At 35.6% G+C, this 24,064-nt stretch overlaps 1 protein-coding gene across 1 annotated transcript in view; it reads right to left on the reverse strand.

The window, feature by feature from the left end:
* The window catches only part of Ser (Serrate), a 230,679-nt gene that overhangs the window by 98,827 nt on the left and 107,788 nt on the right, over positions 1-24,064 (reverse strand). Inside the window, exons 4-5 of the mRNA XM_067761166.1 lie at positions 7,550-7,604; positions 4,917-5,232 (exon numbers count right to left, since the gene is read on the reverse strand). Coding sequence (XP_067617267.1) covers positions 4,917-5,232; positions 7,550-7,604 — 371 coding nt within the window. The remainder of the gene's footprint in view (positions 1-4,916; positions 5,233-7,549; positions 7,605-24,064) is intronic.

The raw sequence follows: 24,064 nt of genomic DNA on the forward strand, positions 1-24,064 counted from the left end.
AACCGAGAGTATGAAAGCAGCGTAAGCTGAGGCATCAGTAATCAGTTTGATTTATACACGCTATTAGTGAAGTATAATTGTACCACACCCAAAGTACTGGATATTTGAGTTATTTATTCGAAATCTCAGCGATTCAAACGTTCACTAAAGGTGCATAAGAAATTCAAAAAATTCATTACAATATTATAGCATATTATGTCCGAATAGTAATGAATATATGATGCTCTTTCTTTGTTGTTGCACAAACGTCAGAGCAGATCCCGTACCTGTGATTGGATGATACAATAGAGGTGAAAGGTTGGCGCAAGAGGGCTTAAATGACGGCCGGGTCTATACACGGGTACATTGATGGCTCCAAAGCAATAGAAAGCGTATAGTCTGCGGTGTACTGTGCTGAACCGGAAAGAAAGAGATCCTAGAAACTGCCAGTGGTGGCCGCCGTGGTGTGGTGGTAGCATGCTGCACCTAACCCACAAAAGTAACATCAAAAATTTAGGAAAAAGGTGTTTCAATTAGAAAAAAGTTTTTCTAAGTCGACTAACCCCTCAGCAGCGCATTGACAAACTCTCTTAGGGTATTTCTGTCATGTTAAGCTTCTCATTAAAAATTCGGTCTAAATCTACTTGGAGATAAATCGAGCCAAGTATTTTTTATAGAAGTTCCCAAATCACTGTTATATTTTTCTAAAGTAGTAGCATTACCAAAGCAGTAGAAACATTAGAGGATAGTTGACTTCAATGGCGCAGTATGCGAATAGCTACGACACGAGAGACGAAGCATATTGCAAAGTCTTCTGGGCACACTTGCCCCAGCTATAACGTCCACAAAACAGACCATGCATGACACATTCGGCCGCAGAGGTAGTGTACTTGAGCGTTAACTAATATCTGTCTGGCCAGGCGATACGAATTTTGAAATCAGTAATATATACATTTTCCTTGCCAAATGCTCTTCTAGTGATACCACTCAGTAGCGCAAATCGCATTATTTTAACTTTACACATTACGATCTGTGGCATTTCAACTTGTAATCTGACAACCAAAAACGTTGTCGATAACGGTTTTTTGAAAAAAAAAAAATTTACAATCAAATGAAAATTTTTTTAGGAGGTCATAAAAAACTTTAAAAATTCAAAGTCGAAAAAAAGTAAAAAAATGAAACTTCGCAGGCTCGAAAATAATTTTTATGGGTATGGGTAGTGTAATTCTTTTTTCGTGAGCCCAAATCCTATCGCAAATCGATGGCGCGATTTAATAAATTCGACCCAGTCTAATACACACACAATTTTGTTGCTGCGCTCCCGATTACGACTGATGTTCGTCAAGGGTCGCTGCATAGGAAATTCCGGATATCCTGCAAAACTTCATAACAGAGGCCCCAATCTTAGGGAGAGAGCGCGACAGCAGTACACTAAAATCAGCGACACAAACCTGCGCATCAAGCAGCTTGTGGTTAAAAACAATTGGGCGAAAAAGGATCATCCAAATAGCTGAAACTCTTCTACCTGTGCTGGTAAGATATGATCTACTGCGAAGTCCATCTCAAATCCGATAAAGCACAAAGGCAAAATATCCATTGCCTTTGGTGATGGATGCGATCGGTTGCAAAAAAGGGGCGAAAAGGAGAGTTGACAAGTATGTACATACGGCGGGACAACAGACGCGCATATAAACAAAACCATAGAACGTCTCCCCTAATAATAAGCGCCAAAGATGTTAAAGAAGTCATTAAACTTGCCAAATCATTCAAAGCGGTAGGTGAGGAAGGAATCGCCGATGCTTAAACACCTTGAAAATTATGCATTTAGCTACCCGGAACTTGTATTCGACTAGTCTCTATCGACCTTTTTCTTCCCTGAGTAATGGATAATGGCGAGGGTGGTACCGCTACTAAAGACTGCGAAACCAGCTTATCGATGAAATAAGTAATTTCGATTCCTCAAAGAAATTGTCAAAGTAATTTGAAAAACCCAAAGTTATTTCGTGCATGCAAACTCATGGTTTTAATTATTTCATCCAGGCATGCTTAACCAACGAAACGATATCATTTCGTTACGATAATCAACGTTAATAAACGAAACGAAGTCATTTCGTTTCGTTTATTAACGTTAAGATCGTCAAATTAACGAAATGATTTCGTTTCGTTTTCTGCCATATCAAAACGAAATCAAATCGTTTATGTTGATTATTAATTTCAAACTATGCTGGCAAAGCTGATTGATGGCGGAGTCATTAAAGGTGAAAGCATTAGCCAAGCTGGTTGCAACTTTTCTCATGAATTTTGACAGTACGAACATTTCTCAGAGTATTTTTGACATTACCACCAACGAATTACACAAACAAATTACATAGAGTTTGTGTGTGTATGTGCGCTCGTTGTTGCCACCTTACGGCTTCACCATGGCTATAGCATTGTCAGCACAATTCAAGCATAAAGTATCACGTTTTCGTTAACGAAAGCTTTTCGTTTCGGTTAAAAACGAGATACAATTTATCTTGATAATTTCTTTATCGATAATATTTCGAAGTGTTTCAACGGAAACGGTGGAAATTTTTTGATAAACGATTAGCTTAACGTTAAGGTGCATCCCTGATTTCATCCGACATTTCCTTTTAATGGTAACTAACAGCCATTAGAATCACCAGATCACATCATCATCCCCACAATTTTTCCAACGAAGTAGTGACGCCTTTTTCCATTATTTTCAAGGTCTATAGGATAACAGCTTCCAAACAAACAAACACACGAATCCGCTACCTTCACATCTGCAGAGGTGAAAGAAAAATCTAAACTGGCTAGAATATACTCACTTATAACACCTGGAAAGCCAGCTAACCAAAGAAGGTCATATCGCCCGATATCACTCTTTTCGCCAGTGGAATTTGTTCTGCTCCATTTTTTTCAGCAAATCAGCCACGATCACACCAACAGTGTGTCTTTCAAAAATCTCATTACAGCTCTATGTGTTCGTGTCCTGCGCTCGCCAGGTCAAGGTCCCAACTATAAGGGGCGGCAGAGTTGCCAGAACTCGAGGCAACAATTAAGCTAGGTCCTAGAAAACTTCCTGTTTTTGCTAAGATTACAGAATTATTCTGTAACATAAGTCCTGGTAGCTAATTGAGGGTTTTCCGTTTGGTCCTCAAACAAATTCTGGTAGCACTGGTCGGTCAATAAAGACCTCACGTAGACTGAGTGTATCGGCAGCCTACCACTCATGTAATTTGCGGTCCACCTTTTCAGACATGCGGAAAGGAATGAGCCTTCTTTATCCCACAGTAGTGAGAATTTTCTTTGTTTTTCGTACTGGCCGGTCAACAAAGACCTCACGTAGTTTGAGTGTATCGGCGGGTGTAGGTACAGTTTAAAATTAAACACCCAAGAGGAATTAAAAACTTGGTGACACATTGTGGTATCTTATCCCCACTTCAGTATCCTTTTCACTGCCACCCTGGCCACGATGAGAGCAGAGCAGATGATGCAAGTATAGGATGTTCGCGCCGACTGTAAGACAGCCAAATATTTCGTGTGTGATGTTCGACAATAGTCTCAGCTGCAATGCACAACTTATCAAACTTGCATATAAAGTACAAAGCCCCAACAAACTACTCAAGTTGCTTGAGGGCCGAATTTTGGAAATAATTGAAAGAAACAATTTACAAAGCAATTGGACTGACGCACATGTGATAAGCATTCTACCTAAAAAACACATTCTGAAGAACGCTGCAGTCTAGTCAAAACACTGCGCCCAGAACTGTCACGGGATGTTACAGCTGCTAAGAATCATTAAAATATTGAGGCAAATGTGCTCCCCATAAGAGTGCGAAATAAAATGCTATACGATCATGCATCGCTAACATGGATAATATCAGACAACTAGAATCCAAAGTTGTACGTGCAGGCAGTTTCCTTGGACGCCTGCTACAGGACTTTTGAATTGTGACGCCTTCTGACTGAGGCGATGCTCTGATAACACAACAATACAAACATCCCTGTTAGATAAGAATGCTGTACTTATCACGTTTTGCACAAGCATATGGTTCAAAGGCCCTTAGGTTAGGTTCAACTGGCCGGTCCATGAGGACCTCACATAGACTGAATGAGTCCGCAGTTTTACCAGAAGTTTGTTTTAATGACCAAACTGAAAAATCCTATCAAAAACAGGACCTATGTTATAAAATAACTCCGTCCTCTTGGCAAATACTAGAAGTTTCCTAAGACTTAAGCCAGTTGCTGCTTCTACATCTGACAGCTGTATCACTCCTCTTAGCTGGAGTCTTAGCCTGGCAAGCACAGGGCACGAGCACAGAACGTGCTCGATAGTTTCCTCCTACAACCCGCACTTCCTACGACTGCTATCACTGACCAAGCCTAATTTAAAGGCACGTGATGGCAGAAGGCAGTGCCCAGTCAGAATACCCGTCATGAGTATACAGTCCTCTCTTTTTAATGATAGAAGCAACTTTATTAGTTTAAGGTTGTAAGACCTACACATAATCTTCGACAATTTACATTCCCGCGCTTGAATAAACGCCTTTCCTGCTTGGTTGATCATGTGCACCTCTCGCCTTCGCTTAATCTCGCCCAATCTAATTGGGACGTCTACGGAGCAAGCTTCAAGAGATGCGCCTTTTTTAGCTAGTTCATCCGCTTTTTCATTTCTATCTATTTCCATATGCCCTGGGACTCTTTGTGAGCCCATAATCCCTAAGCTCAAATATAAGATTATTTGAACTAAAACTCTAGAATTTTAAACATACAGCAGAGCAATTAACAATATCTTTCTTTTTAAATTTGTACCGCTTCATGTGTATGTATCTACATATTTTGTTTGGTTACTAAGTTGACAGATACATAGATATTTATAAAAAATATAGGTAAATATGTATATTCATTTCTGTGTATAAAGTAATACTTACTCACAACCGCCGGGCTGTTCACATTTGCCATGTGTGGGATCACAGCCAGGCCGACATATCGCCTCCTCACAATTGACGCCCTGCCAACCGGGCAAGCACAGCTTCTGGCCCTCAGCGCCACAAGTGTAATGACCGAATTGATCGTCGCGCGGTCGACAAAAAGTCGTACATGTTGTATTGTAGTACGTAACGGCGCATTGCACTCTGACCCGATATGTAATGCGAGCATTCTTGCCAATGTGATCCAATGTTTTCCATTCGGGCGATGGTAGGATCACGCCCGAAAATGCTGTTTCTTCAATTAACCTCTCTGAATCTATGATTTGATGAGCCATTGTTTGTATTGGTGCGATCAAAATATTGTTGTAGCGATGTTTCAAATGTTGTTTTGTTGTTATTGTTAAATTGTTCGAGTTTGATAAAACATGCGGTTCGATTTCAATATTGTTTGGTTTGCAACGTCGTTCGCAGTGGCGTTGATGGTGGCAATTTGGGTTTGTTTTTGTTTTTTTACATGGCAGCAATCATTTGTGAATTTTGTGGTGTTGTAAAAAATAGTTAAGAGTTTCGATTTGTTTTGTTTGTGATTTGTTTATGCATTTCCGCCCAGATGTTGTATTTGTTTTTATGTTATGCAGTATTTGTTGTCGCAGTAAACGTTTTGTTAGAAGGAATGACAAGTTCAAGTAAACCAACACAGCAACGAAACAACAGCAACAACGTGCATAGCAACAACAACAAAACAACATTAGAAAAAACAAAACAAAACACATGAACGTTGGCACATTTTTAACCAATAAAAATTGTTGTTGGTTTAAGATGCCCAGCAGTCAAACGCGCAACGTAGCCATAACAAAGCCAACGAAAACAGACGAATTAACAAGCGTATTGAAATGAGGCATACAACAACAACAACAGCGATGACACAAGCAGCAAGGCACATGAAAGAAGTGAAAAAATAAAAATAAAAGAATGAATACGATATAAAAACATGAAACGAAATGTAATGAAATGTAGAAAATGTGTTAGTCTTAAGCCAACTGTCAGCAAGTTTGTTGCTTCAGTCTTTTGTTTTTTTTTTTTTTTTTTGCTTTTCGGTTAAAATTCTTTCTTTATCTTTTTTTTTAATTTTTCTTGTCTCATTACAATAGTCAAGTTATTTTGTGTAGCAGTATATAATATATGCCCTTTTTCTGTATTTAGTGTCGAATTCAAGTCACTTTGTTTAATGTATTTTTGAGCCTTTTGTTTTTGTTCTTATTTTAACATTTAGAGAATTGTCACCACGGCTCGCGTTTGCATTTCGGTAAAGTTGTCTAATTAAAACTCCCAAATGATGTGTCGCGTTGTTACAATTCCATAGTGAAAACATTAACAACAACAACAAGAAACAAGTAAGGACGGGACTGTCTTCGGAAGTGTGGAAGGTTTCATACCTTTCATGAATGGGGTTGAACAATAATCTTATCCCAATCTTAATATTCAATTAATCGGCTGTATAAGATATGTAATATATTGTGAACATATTTAAGATATACATATATAAAATAAAAAATGAGTAGGCACTTTGTGTGAGGATGCAAAGTTTCCGATTTTTATGGTCTGCATGAAATTGCTATGACAATGAATCAGTTATCTCAACAATATATGACGTAAACGAAGGTTTTTGATGAATTTAAAAAGGGGGCAAAAATGACAGTTTATATCGGGTATATAGTATATATACCACCGATCTCTATGATTTCCGACAACAATATATGCTATACACGTAAGCATTTGGTCCAATTTGAAGCTTTTAGCTGTTAAAATGGTGTAGAAGTTGCGAAAATTTCTTATCTGAATAATCGGTTGTAGGGGGCATATGCCATATCACGACCGATCTCATCCCTTTTTTCAGACAAAAATACGTGCAGTACACGAAAGCATATGGTGAAGTTTGAAGCTTTAATCTTATAAATTGGTGAACCTATGAGAAAAATCGTCTTTTCTGAAAAATCGGTTTTATGGGGATATATGCTATAGTGATCCGACAAATGTCTAATCGGACACCTAAATATACCTGCTCACCAATTTTATTAAGATATCTCATTGAGGGACTAGTTTGCATACAAACAGACAGACGGAGAGGGACATGGCTAAATCAGCCCAGCTCTTCATCCGGATAATTTCGGTATTCTTATTGGTGGGTCTATCTATTTTCTTTTAAGGACTTACAATTTTGAGGTTCGTGACAAAGTTAATATACCATTTCATTTTCATGAACGGTATAAAAATTAAAACATAAAAAGACAGCACAAACAACAACTTAGGCGCTAGCTTGTGGCTTTTATTGCTGCCATTCCGCCACATTCACTAAACACCGTCGCCAATTTTAATTTCGTTTTTGTAGCAGCAATTTTGATTGTTGGTTGGTTGTGTTCTTGTTTTTTTTTTGCTTTTTATTAAATACAGAATTTTTTTTGCTGCTCGAACTTTTTTGTATGTTTTTGTTGAACTATTTAGTCGCTTGTTTTCGTAAGCTAATCGTACTGTCAAACTGGCGCCCGCCAATGTTGGTTTGGTGGATTTTTAGTGTTTCATTGGCTCTGCTGCCATGGTGGCACAAAAACAACAAACAGTTTGCGCATAATTACCTGGATACGATGTGTTGTACATATCCAAAGCCTGCAATATCAGCGTAAACGATTTCTGTAAGTGAAATAAAAAATAATAATATAATTAAATTAAATGCGCAAATGAATGAGGTACGAATATGTTGTTTGATTGTTAAGATGTAAATGTGGACATAAGGGTGTGCCTTATTTTAATTCCTTCTAAGAGCAGGACTCCCCAAGTAGTTTTTGTTAGTTCATTGCCTGTGAAAAATTTCTGACATCAGGTCAGAGTGAGAATGTGTGATTAAGCGCTTAAAAAAATTGAATTTATCATACTCGTACCAAATCAAAAGAATTGATTTATTAGATAAATAAAAAAATATTAAGTTTTGTGAAATTTTCTCGAATTTTGGAATTTTTCGGGAACGATTTTGATACTGGTTTGTTTAGTTTCAGCTACAAAGTTCATAGACATTGATTTTTTTAAATATCGCAAATAAGAAAAAAGAATTTATTTATTTATTTATAATTTTTTTTATTTTTGTATTGTGTCAAGCTTAAATGTGATTTAACGGAAATTTTATAATTGTTATTGAATTAAATATTTATTAATCAGAATTTTCTGCAATGGAATGGAATTATTAATTTTGATTTATCGTCTACTGTTTTCAGATTAATTAAACAATCAAGTATATATTAATCAGAAATTTCTGGGAAATATTAATCTCAGGCCTGATTAATCAGATTTTGATTTCTTGCTTTCCCTATTAATAATATTAATTCGTAAATTACAAAGCAGCTAATAGCGAAGTTCATAATTATAATAAATCGCTGACTTTCTGATCAAAAATACTTACAATCAAGTTTTGAATAATCGAAACATGATATTTATTAATAAATCACACATCCCCTGATTAAATAAGGATGCAACGGGCTATAAAAGTGCTCAGCCAACAACAGTGACAGACTCGGCATTGCTCTTGAATGGAAGGGGCTGGGATTCAAGGGGTTGTGTAGAGGAGCTTTCAATGCGTTGCCAGCTCATGGATCCAAATTTTAAAACTCATCTACAAGTGGCGAAGATTCAACGTGGTTATATCAAATCAATCCCGAGATGGTCGGGCTTTTATCTTAATTATGGTATTTTTCGGAGCGTACTGGGCCAATATCCGCCAAAGGACCATCAAAATTGACAAAGCTGGCCAATAACTTAGCTCCTTATCGCTACAAGAAGAAGAAGAAGAAGAGGTTGTCGGGGCTACAAAGTACGCACCCGTTGTGAGACTAAAATTGATTTGGTTAAAAATTGCAAGCTCAAAAGATTCGGAGAGCTCTTTAATGGCAATTTTCGTAAAATTTCCTCTAATTGTCGAATTATTTCGAAAACGGTTTTAGATTGGTTTAATTTCAGTTAAAATATCATGAATTTTTTTTTTAAATATCGAAGAAAAGAAGAATTTAAGGGCCGAAATTTTATAAAAACAACTACTGCTATTTTTCTATGCGCTTTTGTATATGTATATAAGGTTTTTCTGTAGTTAATAAAACCTTTAAATTAATATAATTAATATAATATAATTAAACAATAATCTATTCTGATTATGAGATTGTTAGTACTAAGATTTCTGTTTAATCGAATTAATTGTATTGTGTCAAGCCTAGGTATTATATATCGTCAATTTATTTTTCAGATTAATTAAACAATAAAATAGTTATTAATCAGAATTTTCGGAAAATTTTTAATTTTGATTTATTGTCGATTATTTTTAAATTAATTAAACAATCAAGTATTTCTTTATCAAAATTTTCTGGCAATTATTAATCTTATGTCTGATTTGTCAGATATTGATTTCCTTATTTATCATATTAATTCCTAAATTACAATGCAATTAATTCTAATGATAATTTTAATTAAGTGCTGACTATTTTCGGATCAAATATACTTACAATCAAGGTTTGAATAATCAGAACATGAACATGAAAGTACTCAGCCAACAAGAGCGACGGACTTTATATTGCTCATGTGTGCAGGGGGATTCAAGGGGTTGTGTAGAGGAAACTTTTCAATGAGTTTCCAGCGCCATTTATTGCTTATCCAATCAAATTTGCAAAATCATCTACAAGTAGCGAACCCTGTTTCTTTAGCAGCCGAGGCTTTGGCGACCGCAAAACCTTCGGGTTGTGTCCTTATCGCTACAAAAAAAATTAGGCAAAACAAATGATCTTATAATAATTGGGGCTTTGACGAGTCATTTTACAATGGTATTTCATGAGAAATGTCCTAATATATTGGAAACATTTTCTGCTGAAACTATACGAAGATTATGTGGGAAAGTGATAGAGTCAGCTTTTGCCAAAGCCTGTGGCACTGTCACTTGTATCTCAGGAGAACTTATTCAGGGTAAAGGGAGGTCTTATTCAACCCCAAGTAAGCTTCCTCCTATCGGGGTTACTACTACTCAATTTAAACTAACATAAATTAAGGATTTCTCTTATACGACAAAAGGGAGTGTTGACTTGTAGGATAATATTGATTGATTGATCCCATACCCTAGCATACACATATACCTAAACATCTATTCATACAAAAAAATACGAGAATCCCACTAACCGCATTGGGTTAAAAGGGGTTAAATTATTTTGTCAATTTGTTGTTGTTTGTTTAAGTTACACTACATTAGCAATTTTTTCCTGTCTGTTTTTCGTGTTAAATTGGTATTATTTTCTGTACGTTTTTGTTTGCTCTTCATTGCCTAAACATTAACCAGTAGCCAGTAGTCAGTTGTAAGTGACGTTAATTGGCATTTACATAAGTATTTGTGTCTAAACGTGTTTATCCTGAAAAAAAGGAGTTTTTGTATATTCAATGTGTATTAGCGAATCAAATGAGCACAAATTATGCAAATGTGTAAATGCTTCTGCTTTTTACAAAGGAAGGACCAATATTGGGAAAGTATAACCTAAGGTCTGTATATACAATTTACCAGAATTCGTTCCATTTGGTGAAGATTCACTCAGCTGCACAAAATTCGTCATGTTGAAGAGAACAAATACGCTATGTCTAAACAAATCTTAAAAAATCGAAGTGATGCCGTCCACTCAGACCACCGATGAGGTTCTTCGACTGATCTACTTCAATTCTTAAGACACTCACTATAACGAGGAGCTTTAGAAGTTGAGCTTAGAGAAAGCTGTACTTATTTAGAGGAAAATAAAGCAAGGCGTTCACCCATTCAGCGGAAAGAACTGATTTCGAAGTCAAGGTACTGGAACAGCGAAATATCCTGAGAAAGTAGAATAGGGATAAAGACGGATATGGATCAGGACGTTTCGTAAAAAGCACCATTAGGTATTGGCTCGACCATCTTGAGAACCGATTTAATATGCCGTATTTAACCGTCTAGGCCATCCTTATCCACTGCCCCGTTCCAAGAGGAACTTGGGGTGGCCGAAGTCTCTTCTGCTTAATATGTGAAGTCTTTTAAGCTATTGCATAGATTTTATCGCGGGCTTGGCGACTAAATCAAAAAAAACCGTAACGGATATTTGTCAAAAAAGATCCGAAAAGGCTCGAAAAGGTTCGAAAAGATTCGAAAACATTCGTAAAGGTTTGGTGTTAACAACAGGCCAAATACATAATATTGGATCTCTATGATAATCAGCGGTGGGCAGGTTACCAAATTGAGAATGTGTTAGTAAACACGAACGCGTAGCGAGCACGAAAGCAAAATCAATTATTTATTTAGTTTGATTTCAATGCTTGAACGGTGAACATGTGTCACACGCACTCTTTGCTACTCTGTTTTAAGCGCGCGTGCGACACTTCCTCACCGTACGACCATCGAAATCAAACTAAAAGAGCTGTCGTTGATTTTCACGAAGTAGCCATTGTGCTATCGCTTATCGTATACATATATGGTCGCTTACAAGCCAACCTAATAAAACCGCACTGCGTTTTTTTAGCGCACGCAAACAACCGGCTTTTTTTGCCCTAACCCAAATAAGCATGCGTTGCGACAATGTAAAGCATGTGTGCAAACGTCAATTCTAAATGTCACGCAGAACAAAAATTGGAAATCGAGTTAGGTTTTCACGCAGCAAATTCAATTAGAGTTGCTCTCATACAAGTTGTATGTGCATGAGACATTTTTGACAGAAAATGACTTGCGTGCGGTTATATTAGGTTGGCTTGTTAGCAGGTGCTAAGCTCACGCCCACCCCGGATCATAAAGTTAAAGTGAATGTTAGAGTTAAAGCGAAAGTTAAAGTTAAAAAAAAAAGTTAAAGTTAAGGTTAAAGTTAAAGTTAAAGTTAAATTTAAAGTTAAAGTTAAAGTGAATGTTAAAGTTAAAGCGAAAGTTAAAGTTAAAGTTAAAAATAAAGTTAAAGTTAATGTGAAAGTTAAAGTTAAAGTCAAAGTTAAAGTTAAAGTTAAAGTTAAAGTTAAAGTTAAAGTTAAAGTTAAAGTTAAAGTTAAGGTTAATGTTAAAGTTAAAGTTAATGTTAAATTGAATGTTAAAGTTAAAGCGAAAGTTAAAGTTAAAAATAAAGTTAAAGTTAAAGTGAAAGTTAAACTTAAAGTTAAAGTTAAAGTTAAAGTAAAAGTAAAAGTTAAAGTTAAAGTTAAAGTTAAAGTTAAAGTCAAAGTTAAAGTTAAAGTTAAAGTTATAGTTAAAGTTTAAGTTAAAGTCAAAGTCAAAGTTAAAGTTAAGGTTAAAGATAAAGTTAAAGTTAAAGTTAAAATGAAAGTTAAAGTTAAAGTCAAAGTTAAAGTTAAAGTTAAAGTTAAAGTTAAAGTTAAAGTTAAGGTTAAAGTTAAAGTTAAAGTCAAAGTTAAAGTTAAAGTTAACGTTAAAGTTAAAGTTAAAGTTAAGGTTAAAGTTAAAGTTAAAGATAAATTTAATGTTAAAGTTACAGTTAATGTTAAAGTTAAAGTTAAAGATAAAGTTAAAATTAAAGTTAAACTTAAAGTTAAAGTTAAAGTTAAAGTGAATGTTAAAGTTAAAGTTAAAGGTAAAAATAAAGTTAAAGTTAAAGTTAAAGTGAATGTTAAAGTTAAAGTGAAAGTTAAATTTAAAGTTAAAAATAAAGTTAAAGTTAAAGTGAAAGTTAAATATTAACTTCTCATTTATTCAATAAATGTAAAAAATTTGTTTTCTTATCGGTCACCACGCTTAAAAAGGTTAACTTGAATTAATATCAAAGACAAAACTTGCATTAATATCAAAGAAAACAAAATGTTGCATAAATATTATAATTGCATAAGTTGATAATATGCAATAGCTTCACCGCGGCGGTCCCCGAGTGTCACACGTCCTTTTTTATTTTATATATTTTATTTGGATTAAAGTCGACACAGACACAAAGCGGTCGACTACTAATATAATATTAACATAAATTAATGTTAAAATTAAAAATAATTAAATACAAATATATACATATATTAAATTCAACTATACATATGAAAGAAAGTACAAAAATCAGGCCAGACGTGAGAGTATTGAATTATGCAACGCGGTAAACGAACATTCAGAGCTGATGCAGTAACTTGTATAACTAAAGTGCGAACACCAGTTACGCAGTGGATTATATTTTGCCGGAAAAGTAGTAAATGAAAAGGCACAAAGTACCTGGACGTTCTAGCAGGAACAGCAAAATTTAGTCGACTAACAACATCAGAGGAGTCAATCTCGCCCATAATGAGCTTATGAATGAACATTACCCCTAGTAAAGTTCTTCGATTTTCTAAAGTTGGCAGATTAATAAGGAGACGCCTATTTCTATATGGTGGCAAATGCACACTTGAATCCCAGTTTGAAGCTAACAACTAAGGGGCGCACTCTGAGAACCACCAACTGAATTTAGTCGACTAACAACATCAGAGGAGTCAATCTCGCCCATAATGAGCTTATGAATGAACATTACCCCTAGTAAAGTTCTTCGATTTTCTAAAGTTGGCAGATTAATAAGGAGACGCCTATTTCTATATGGTGGCAAATGCACACTTGAATCCCAGTTTGAAGCCAACAACTAAGAGGCGTACTCTGAGAACCACCAACTGAATCAGAACTTCTATGTTTTCAGAGCTCTGGTGAATGAGTTATGATACTGAGCCTTTTGACAGCTATCAAACACTTTGTCCAGATATTTTCTATGTAAATATCAATTGCGCTTTTCTATAAGGACAAGATGTACTTATCAATTTTAATCAACCAAAGCTGCTTCAGAGAATTATGGGAATTTAAGTATGGAATGGGTAGTTTTAGCATTCAGCGTAGTGTACTCCCGCAATACCGTGATACTTGACTCAGGCCCTTCAATTTTAACAGTAGGAAAGAGCCAATGGCCCGCAGTCCTAGATAATTAAGCCCCTCTTTGAAGTTACCACTTTTGGAGAGCAATAATTATAAAAAAAAATTTTTGAAAGTAAATGCAACAACAAGGATTTGAGCCAGATAAAATCTATTTTTTTTGGGTATGCGTAGTGGAACTTTTTTTCCTATCAAAAAATCGATGGCGCGATATCGGTTAATAAATTGACCCAGTCGAATGTGTATGTCACTATTTCCAATGCATGAGGTATGTGAGGTCACTACAAAAATTCATGCATCTTTTTATACTCAGCGTGCTTTTCACACAGAGTATATTAACTTTGATTGGGTAACGTTTGGTTGTACAGGTATAAAGGAATCGAGATATATATGGACTTATATATATATCAAAATCGTCAGTATCGAAACAAAATTTTATTGAGCCATGTCCGTCCGTCCGTCTGTCCGTTAACACGATAACTTGAGTAAATATTGAGATATCTTCACCAAATTTGGTACACGAGCTTATCAGGACCCAGAATAGATTGGTATTGAAAATGAGCGAAATCGGATGATAAACAAACCCATTTTTTATATATATAACATTTTGGAAAACACATAAAACCTGATTATTTAGTAAATAATACACCTAGAATGTTGAAATTTGACGTGTGACTCTTGATAAAAATTAAAAAAAAGTTTTTTAAGTGGGCGGGGCACGACCCACGTGTGATAAAGCCAATTTTACAAATATAATTAATCATAAATCAAAAATTGTTAAACCTATCGTAACAAAATTCGGCAGGGAGGCTTTCTTTACTATAGGGGATGCTTTGAAGAAAAATTTACGAAATCGGTTAAGAACCATGCCCACTTTTATATAAAAGATTTTTAAAAGGGTCGTGGACGAATAAAATAAGATATAACTTTGCAAAAAAGAGCTTTATATCAATGGTATTTCATTTCCCAAGTGGATTTATAGCAATAAATAGGAAAAATTTCAAATTAAAAAAAATGGGCGTGGCACCGCTCCTTTTATGACTAAGCAATTTTCTATGTGTCGGGAGCCCTAACTCGAAGAAAAATTAACGGATCGTAATAGAATTGGGACAAAAATTTTCCCTATAGCAGGAAATATTTCTAGAAAAAATGGACGAGATCCGTTAAAGACCACGCCCACTTTTATATAAAGGATTTTTAAAAAAGGGTCGTAGGCGAAAATAATAAGCTATATCTTAGCGAAAAAGAGCTTTGTATCAATATAATTTTACTTTCTAAATTGAACTATAACATAAAATTGGAAAATACTAAAATTTTGAAAATGGGTGTGGCCCGCCCCTTTTATGACTAAGCAATTTTCTATGTTTTGGGAGCCATAAATCGTAGAAAAATTAACGGATCGTAATAAAATTTGGTACACAACGGGATCGGTTAAAGACCACGGCAATTTAGATATAAAAAATTTAAAAGGTTCGTAGACTAGAATAATAAACTATAACTTAGCAAAAAGTAGTTTTGAATCAATGATATTTCACTTATCAAGTTTTATTGTAAGAGGAAAGGGGGAGACATTTTTTTTTAAACGGGCGGTGCAACGTGTTATGTAGAAAAGTAATTTATCTGAAATGAAATGTACAATTGAAGCTCACGCTAAGTATATAATGTTCGGTTACACCCGAACTTAGACACCTTTACTTGTTCATTTTGCCATCAATGTTATGGTCTGAAAAATTTCGAAAATTTTCCTCAGTCGATATTAGGAAGCATCGAGGGACTAGAGGGTCGCTAAGATCATAAGTACATAACTTAACCTTAGGAGGTCTAATTATAAATTTGCTTTCATTATCCAGAAGGAATCGGTGTGATTATTGAAAAGTTTCCTAGCTAGGAATTAGCTCTCATTACCCAGACATAACTGTGAACGTTCTGCAGGATTAGACAGGAGACATTGCAAACAGACATATGTATGAATATCATGAGCTGACTGAGCTTTTGCTGTGCGCTTATCACATTTTTGCTAAGAGCAAGCGCTAGTGTTTTAAAAGAAATGTTTTTATTTTCTAAGTGCATCTTTTTGTATAGTTGTTACCACAAAAAAAAAAAAAAAAAGAAAATCTAAGTAAACTTACATTTCGAAATAATCGTGAATTTTACCACGTCAAATAGTTTTACATAAGAGATAAGCTATCTTCTCGCAAAAAAACATAGTTTTTTTTTGAGAAAATTGTTGTAAAGCAAATCAAATTTTGTTGTAAATAAAGAAAAAAAAAAAAAACCTGACCAAATGACCCAAACTGTCAGCCGGAGACGCTCCAATGCACGTCTTAAAATGTAACTCAAAACGAGGAACTAATGAAACGTCAAATGTGTCAACGACAACAGCAAAAGTGTCACACAAACAATATCAACATCGACAACAACAACAATACCAATATATACAACAGACAAGTGCTTGATTTATTACGCTTTCAAAAAATCACTCACGAATTAGCAGGAAGGGATGGTGAGGAACTTTTATAGCCGTAGAGAACACGATTGCATCAGTTGCACACATAATAAATAATAATTTGTGTGTTGGAATAGCAAGAAAATTTCGCGCAGAGTAGCCCAAGTATCGAGTTTAGTAATAGAAGATTTGGCTCAGTTTGAGGGGACGTGCAGAGATGAGAGAGCTTGGCATGGCATGCAGCCATCACTACAACATGACACGATCGTAATCGTAACTAATTTAATTGCCGATTGATGCAAACCACTTGTGGCGCGTTATGTTGGCACGACGACGACGACGTCAACTAACAACAAATGCAACATTGCACTTGCAACAACTTGTCGTTCTCGTTTTCCATCGTCGTTGTCATCATCTTTGAAATATGAACGGAACATGCGTCTCGGCGCTCAATTACATGAATTACTTTGCAAGGAACTTAGTGGGGATGATAGTAGATATGAATAATGTTCAGGAAGAAAGTGCACAGAGCTGGTTGAGTTCGTAGAGACGAAAGAAATCAGGAAAAATATGCAGAGTGGTCAAACGCAACGTGTAGTAAATATGTATACATCAGGGATCGTAATTGATATATGTTTTATTATACAAATGGCGTTTTGATATAACAAAGAAAAAGAGAAAGGAAACAGGGAAATGAAGGGAAACGAAAAAATTAAAGGTGAGTAGAAAAAAAGAAGGATTAGAAGTGAAAGCCGCAGCCAGAACCAAAGTTAAAACCGAAGCCGGACGACGTATTATCCATTGGTTGTCGATGTGTTAACGCTGTGTACACGGAGAGCTATCGGTTTGTTATTGACGGCATAGTGGCGTGCTATCAATTTCTTCTCGGTTTGTTTTCAGTGAGTAATCGAGGAGGTATATTAGAGTTATCGATTTATTTTCGAAGCGTTGTAAACTTGCTACCTACTGTTGTAATTTAGGTGATCGGATTTTATACGACAAATTATCGATTTGTTATCGAAAAGTTTTTGTATTATTATTAAAAACTTGTCGATTATAGAAAAGTTATCGCTTTGTTTAAAATAAATAAATAACGTAAAGTTATCGTCAGTGCTACCAAATTATTATCAAAAATTTCTAGTATTACTATCGAACAGTTATCGTTTATCTATAGAAATGTTATCGATATGTTATCAGAAAACAGATTTGTAATTAAAAAGTAGTCGATTTTTTATCAAAAAAATCAATTTGTTATCGAAAGGCTATAGATTTGTTATCGATTTACTATCGGCTTGTTATCATTATGTATTACTAAGTAGATATCGATTAAACATTAAAATATAAAACCGATTATAGATCAGTAAACCGTCGATAACGGGCCGATATAAAACCAGTAAAAAGCTGACGACTTGGCGATAATAAGCCGATAATAAACCGATCACTATGAAATAAAAAGTAACTATAGTTATTTATAGATCTATTTTCTGAGAGAAATGCAAAACTTAAACAAATAACTATTATTTTAGAAGCAAAATAAAAAATCTCAAAAAAATAACAATTTTTTCTGGAAATTAATAACTTCAAAACATAACCGTTACTATCTAAGCGAAAAAAAAAAAATTAAAAATACTCGGAAATGAAATACTCCTAATGAAATAACTAATAATTTCAGAGCATAATAAAAATCTTAAAATGTAATTATTATTTTTTGAGAGAAAATAATTATCTCCAAATATAACTGTTATTTTTCCACCAAAATAAAATAACTCAAGGAACAATAACTATTTTTGAGCAATTAAAAAAAAAAAAAAATAAAAAAATAACTGCTATTAGCAGGGCGAAATAAAATACTCTATAGCGCTCGAATCGAAACTTGGAACAAAAACAATAATTCTTTTTTTAATTTAATAAAATTTAAATGTCGATAGTCCTTTTAATGAGGAACGTATTGGTGTACTTCCTTCGAGGAGGTTTTTTCAAATATAAATAACAGTTATTTGCTATCCCTGCATAACATCAACAAGCTCGTTCTGCATAACAGATTTTTCCTAAGCTCTTCCTTTTCTGATATTCCACAATAATTTTACAAATCCGTACAAATCCCATTTACTTAAGATTCGCTACGTAGATCAATTTCAAAAATTCGCATTCCATATTTCTTGCCACAACTTCGCACGCTTTTGCAAAGTTGAGGAAAATAGATAAACATTCCATTGCGTCAATTTGCCTTCTTCATAGCTGCCATGCAGTGCTTTCGTCTTGCCTCCTCAACTTCTGCGCGTCGTAAGTCTCCAGTTTGACTGCAGTTAAATGAGAGTTTCCTGGCATCCAACTGCGCGACGTTGTTAAAATTTAATTGCTTTAGCTGTGCATAATCTTCGTGTGCAATTCATCTGCAGCCAAGCTGGCATTTCAGATGCAGTCGATGCAGTACGCATTATGATCAGCAGTCATAGAAAAGTAACAACAACAAGCACAGCGAATCATCATTGCTCGATTGGGAGGCGATGTGACAATCAACTATTTGTTGTTGATTTTTGTGCTTTGCTTGAACTTCCCGTACTTTATTTACTTATTTCTGAATGATGGTGAATGCGTTGATTGCAGCAGCGTTGATGTGGGTTGTCATATGTTTCTAAAATGGTTGTATGACAAGCTCAGCGACAGGTCTTTTCTGCAATCTGCTAGTATTCAAGTTTGCTTGTTGGCGCTAAACTTTAGTATGATTCATGCATCTAAGTTTGTTATGGCTTTGAAACCCAGATATTGTATGTATGTGGAATTTTTGTTATTTTAGAGATTAAAAAGTTATTACGACATTCGTTCTCCACATATCGTTTATCCGCTCTCATGCTTCGATGGAACGATGCCCGAACGCTGACCCCACAACTATATTCAAGTCATGCGTAATCGAGTCTGTTCTCAGAATGCACGTCCAGGACTTAAAAAGTTAGATCAGTGGGAGTTTCTGTTTTTGTATAGTATGGCTCATAAAAATAGCGAATTTGCAGCAGGAAACTCAGTCCTCGCAGGATAGCCGGCGGAAGGCGATATCACAACTCTTCCTCACCTATCTATGCGAGTGGAAGAAGTGCTGTTATGACATGGGTGACTTTTTGCTTGGACGACGGGTGCGTATTGTTAGACCATCTCGTGTATCGTCCGAGCTAAGTAAAGGCGGGTTGCTACGTTTTTAGTACACGATTCTTTACTCTGAGGTTTAAATAAGGTCAATGAGTGAGCACTGAGCCTGTCACTTTTTACATACCGTATTGTCATTTAGCTTTTGCCGTTCTGAGATTTTTCGTTACTTTGAAACCATTCGCCACCCGATATTATACCGTCGTCCAGCTGTTGCCATCTCGATCCTCCTAGTTGCTTAGTATGGCCCTTGGTCACCTCAGTTTTTCGGCTACTCCCATACTGTTCTCTTAAAACTGGAAGCTCTGTGTTCGAAATTAGCACAATAATACAGTCTTGAGCTTTGATTGACTGAGTGGTAACTCAGCCTTTGACCAATTCAAATGTGGTAACTAGGAGTTTTATAGATTGCAAAGGAAGCCGACAGCTGATAAGATTATAGAACCTAAACATTTTTGCGAATAGGGTATCATTCCATTAACAAAGAGAAAGGAAAACAATAAAAGCAGCCAACAAGATTAAAGTGGCGATGCATCCGTTCTGATGTATATCTCTGAATAGTTGACGGTATCGAAATAGTTCCGCTGATATTTGGAATAGACGAAATTTCTCCATATGAATTATAGATCTGTCCGTGATGTCACCGCAAGTATCGAAGAAGATATAATGAACTTTATGAGCTTTACGCAGTTTGCAAAGATTAAAAGCCCAAAGGCTTCGCGGGCTGGGTTACGGTATTGGAATAGACGAACACACTCTGGTGAAGAGAGTGTTTCCATCGACACTCGTACTCAGAAGCTGATGGAGGGGAGACCTCCGCTGAGTTGGGGAGACAGTTAGAGATGCTCCTAATTGGCATCAGCTATCTCGAAAAGGTGAAACAGGGATGGTAACTTGTAAATAATGATGATAATGTTTTGATCCTGTCATAAGTAGTTACGGTTTTTGAATATAAGGGTGCAAGATATACTTGTCATAAAATGAACTTTAGTACACATTTCAAAATGCTTCAGTCACAGTCCGGCGCATACAGTGACAAGGATTCTAATGCTCATAAAGAGTTCAGTACTTCTAGAAATATTTCAACTTAAAGAGGTTATTAGCAATAAGTGTGCTTACCATGCATTAAATGATGAGCAAACCTCACAACTCAAGCTCAGCTACCCAGCACTTTCACTGCTATGCTGCTATGTCTAGTTCAATTAAGTAGAGCATGTTCAGAAACCTCTTTTTTTGTATATCATGTCAAGTTTCTTTCAGCAATTTAACACTAAATTAAGCACCTCATGTACAGATCTAATTATATTAACATCAACCGATGAGTTGTCACCTTTTGCTTTGGGTGTATATAAATTTGGTCGACTCTTAAGCGAATGGATCATATTCCAGTTCATCAATCATTTGGTATTGATATGATGGAAGCTGCAAATGCTATCGTTGCCGACGAAAATCTATAAAAAATGCCATTTCTTAGGCCTGGGTTTTCAGTACAAGTTTAACTAAGTTTGTCAGTTAAACTAAGCTTAATTAGCAGTCTTCTTTAACTGAAGTTTAAGCGACCGATCGGGAAGGGCTTAACTCTAGTTAAATGATCAGTTATTTGCGTTTGTTAATTATGGTGTCCATTTTACCAACAAGCACTTTGGCTCGAGTACGATTAGAGCTCATATTGATAACAGTAGCTCAACATGCGTATCATAGCGTTCACAACAAAAAGAGAATTTTTTATATAGCAATTTTTTGCTGTTTCTTAATTAGAAAAAAAGATAACAACGTATACTCAAGTGTGGTTATCTAATTGGAGTCAAATGTAAGATTGCAATACTACAGTGCTTTCACGAAAATAAAATAAAACATGCGTCATTTATTTCTTATATATAACGCCTCATTACTGTTACCAATCAGGTGTTTATATCTGACAATAAACAGCAGTTGGCTTTTGTGGAACCACTTGGAGATGATTTTTTTCAACTCCACTTCAACTCGATATCCAATGTAGGATAGCATCTGGAAAAATTTGCTGGATATTTATTAGAAAACTATTATTTCTCACAATCTCCGAAAGTTTGGAGAATAATTTGAGAATTGCGTTGGAGATCAACTCAAGTAATAAGAATTTTTCAAAAATTTTTCAAAAGTTAAATATTAATTGGAGAATGTGGGATATCAACCTGAGACTATCAGGTTAAAAAATGAGTACCTGGGCGACCTAGCTTTGAATTTCAAATCTATCTAGGAAATTTTACGCAAATGGCCAAGCCGTAATCGTCAGTGACAACACCTAGGTGAAATGTGTTAGAATCTAATACACCATCGATGCGACAAATTTCAACCAAATCGGCTTATACGTTTCCGAGATAGTAGTGGATATAGAGAGTAATATACCTTTATAACTATGTGAGGTGACAAATTTAACTGCAACCCATATTAAAAATAGCTCCATTGAAATGCGATTTGAAATAAATTTCATGGCATAACTCGTGAAATTTTGTTTAAATTTCAAACACGTGGCAACCTTGTAAAAACATCTTCAATGGCAATACCTAAACATAAATTCTTAGAATGTGATGCACTATCTGTGTACGAAATTTCAATTAAATGTATTAAGCCGTTTCCGCGATAGTAGTGGATATACAAAGAAATATAAATAACAAGGTGAGGTGCCAGCTCAAGTGTCAACCCTATTTAATATTTTCCCTATAGAAATTCGGAGTGGTATAACTTCCATTTGATACCCGTATTGGCATATCTCTATATTTTTTTTAATTTCAAATAGGTGTCAACCTTGTGAAAGCACCCTCACTGGCAACACCTAGGTAGAAAGTGGCAACATCTAGCCGTTTCCAAGATCGTTCCAGATATACAAACAATTTTACTCCTTCAAAATAATAATATTAGAGAATGAATGAATGTATCATACACATTTTAGCAGGCGAGGCTCTGGCGTCCCCAAATTCCTCATGGGCCAAGGGGGAGGGGGGGGGGGGGCGATATGACCTAGAACGTTTAATGTGGTCACATAATTCGTTCTCAAGAAGGTCGGGCTAGTACCTTAATGGTGCTTTGTTACCGGAACGTTCCGGATCTATAACCGGCAAAGTACCATAAAAATCGATAACACTCCCCAAAACCTTCGGGGAATGTCTTTATCGTTAATACAACAACAACAATATTATAAAATGATGTTGGATATCAACCCCAAACTAGATACATATATACTTCTCTAAGGCCGGAGAAATATTTTTTTACAGTTGTTGCCGTATCTAGTCCGAAAAAATCCAGTGTTGCGTTCAAAAAAGCGTTTTCAAAGGCGGCCTTTAGCTGTGACTGAAATAGTGCTCTGTAGTTTAACTGGAGTTTAAGCAAAATTAGTTTAGAAGAGCAGCATACATCTATATTGGGCCCTAGGGCATATGGGAATAGACAAATGAAAAAGAGATGAACTATCTCTTGAAGCTTGCTCCATAGAGGTCCCAATTAGATTGGGCGAGATTAAGAGAGGGCGAGAGGTGCACATGTTTGACCAAGCGGGAAAGGCGTGGTTCAAGCGCGGGACTATAAAGTGTCGAAGATTATGTGTAGGTCTTATAACTTTAGGCCAACAAAGTTGTTTCTATCATTAAAAAGAGAGGACTGTAGACTCATGACGGGTATTCTGACTAGACACTGCCTTCTGGCGTCACGTGCTTTTAAATTAGGCTTGGTAATTGAAAGAAGATGTATGATGTGCGGGCTGGAGGAGGGAACGATCGAGCACGTTTTGTGCTCATGCCCTGCGCTTGCCAGGCTAAGACCCCAGTTATTAGGAGTGATACAGCTGTCAGATCTAAGCACAGCAAGAAGCTTAAGTCCAAGAAAGCGCCTAGTATTTGCCAAGAGGACGGAGTTGTTTTATAACATAGGTCCTGGTTTTTAATAGGCGTTTTGAATTTGGTCGTTAAATAAACTTCTTGTAGCACTACGGGCTCATTCAATCGATGGAGGTCCTCATGGACTGGCCTGTTCAACCATACCTGACCTAGTTTGAGCTCTGCTTAAACAATTACTGTAAAATCGGGCTTTAGGCACACATATATTTGTATGCTTATCCGAATTTCTACATGAAGATAAAAAAACATTTTAAATCAAAACATTTATGTTAATTAAAAATCAATGAACGCGCGGGAAATTTTGTAACCCTCAATGTTCTTTCAATAAAAAATCGAACTAAATTTTTGTTACTTTGAAAATCTTAAACAATTTTGTGTGGGTTGGATGGGCTTGTCATCACATTTTTATAATGCCATCATTAAAGCTCCTACAAAATCGAGATATGCAGGTAAACATTTGAATAAGCGATGATTTTGTAGTTTTGTTGTTGCTTTACATGTTGTTCGTAACTCATTCAGATGCACTAGTTACTATAATCGAAAAAAAAACCGAAAATTTATTAACTGTATTTTAAAGGCGCAACAACAAAACATTTTGAATTCGATCGAAATATTTATGCTATAAACAAATGATTTAACGAGCGAATGGCTCATGCAATTCAAATTAAAAATGTTGTTAATGTAAATTTAAAAAAGATAAAAATCAAATTTTTCTTCTGTTTTTGATTTGGTAGTTAAACGATTTTAGATTAATGCTCCAATAATTGTGGTCAATATTTTGTTTGGA

This window comes from Eurosta solidaginis, chromosome 1 (assembly GCF_040869045.1).
Source record: "Eurosta solidaginis isolate ZX-2024a chromosome 1, ASM4086904v1, whole genome shotgun sequence".
NCBI lineage: Eukaryota > Metazoa > Arthropoda > Insecta > Diptera > Tephritidae > Eurosta > Eurosta solidaginis.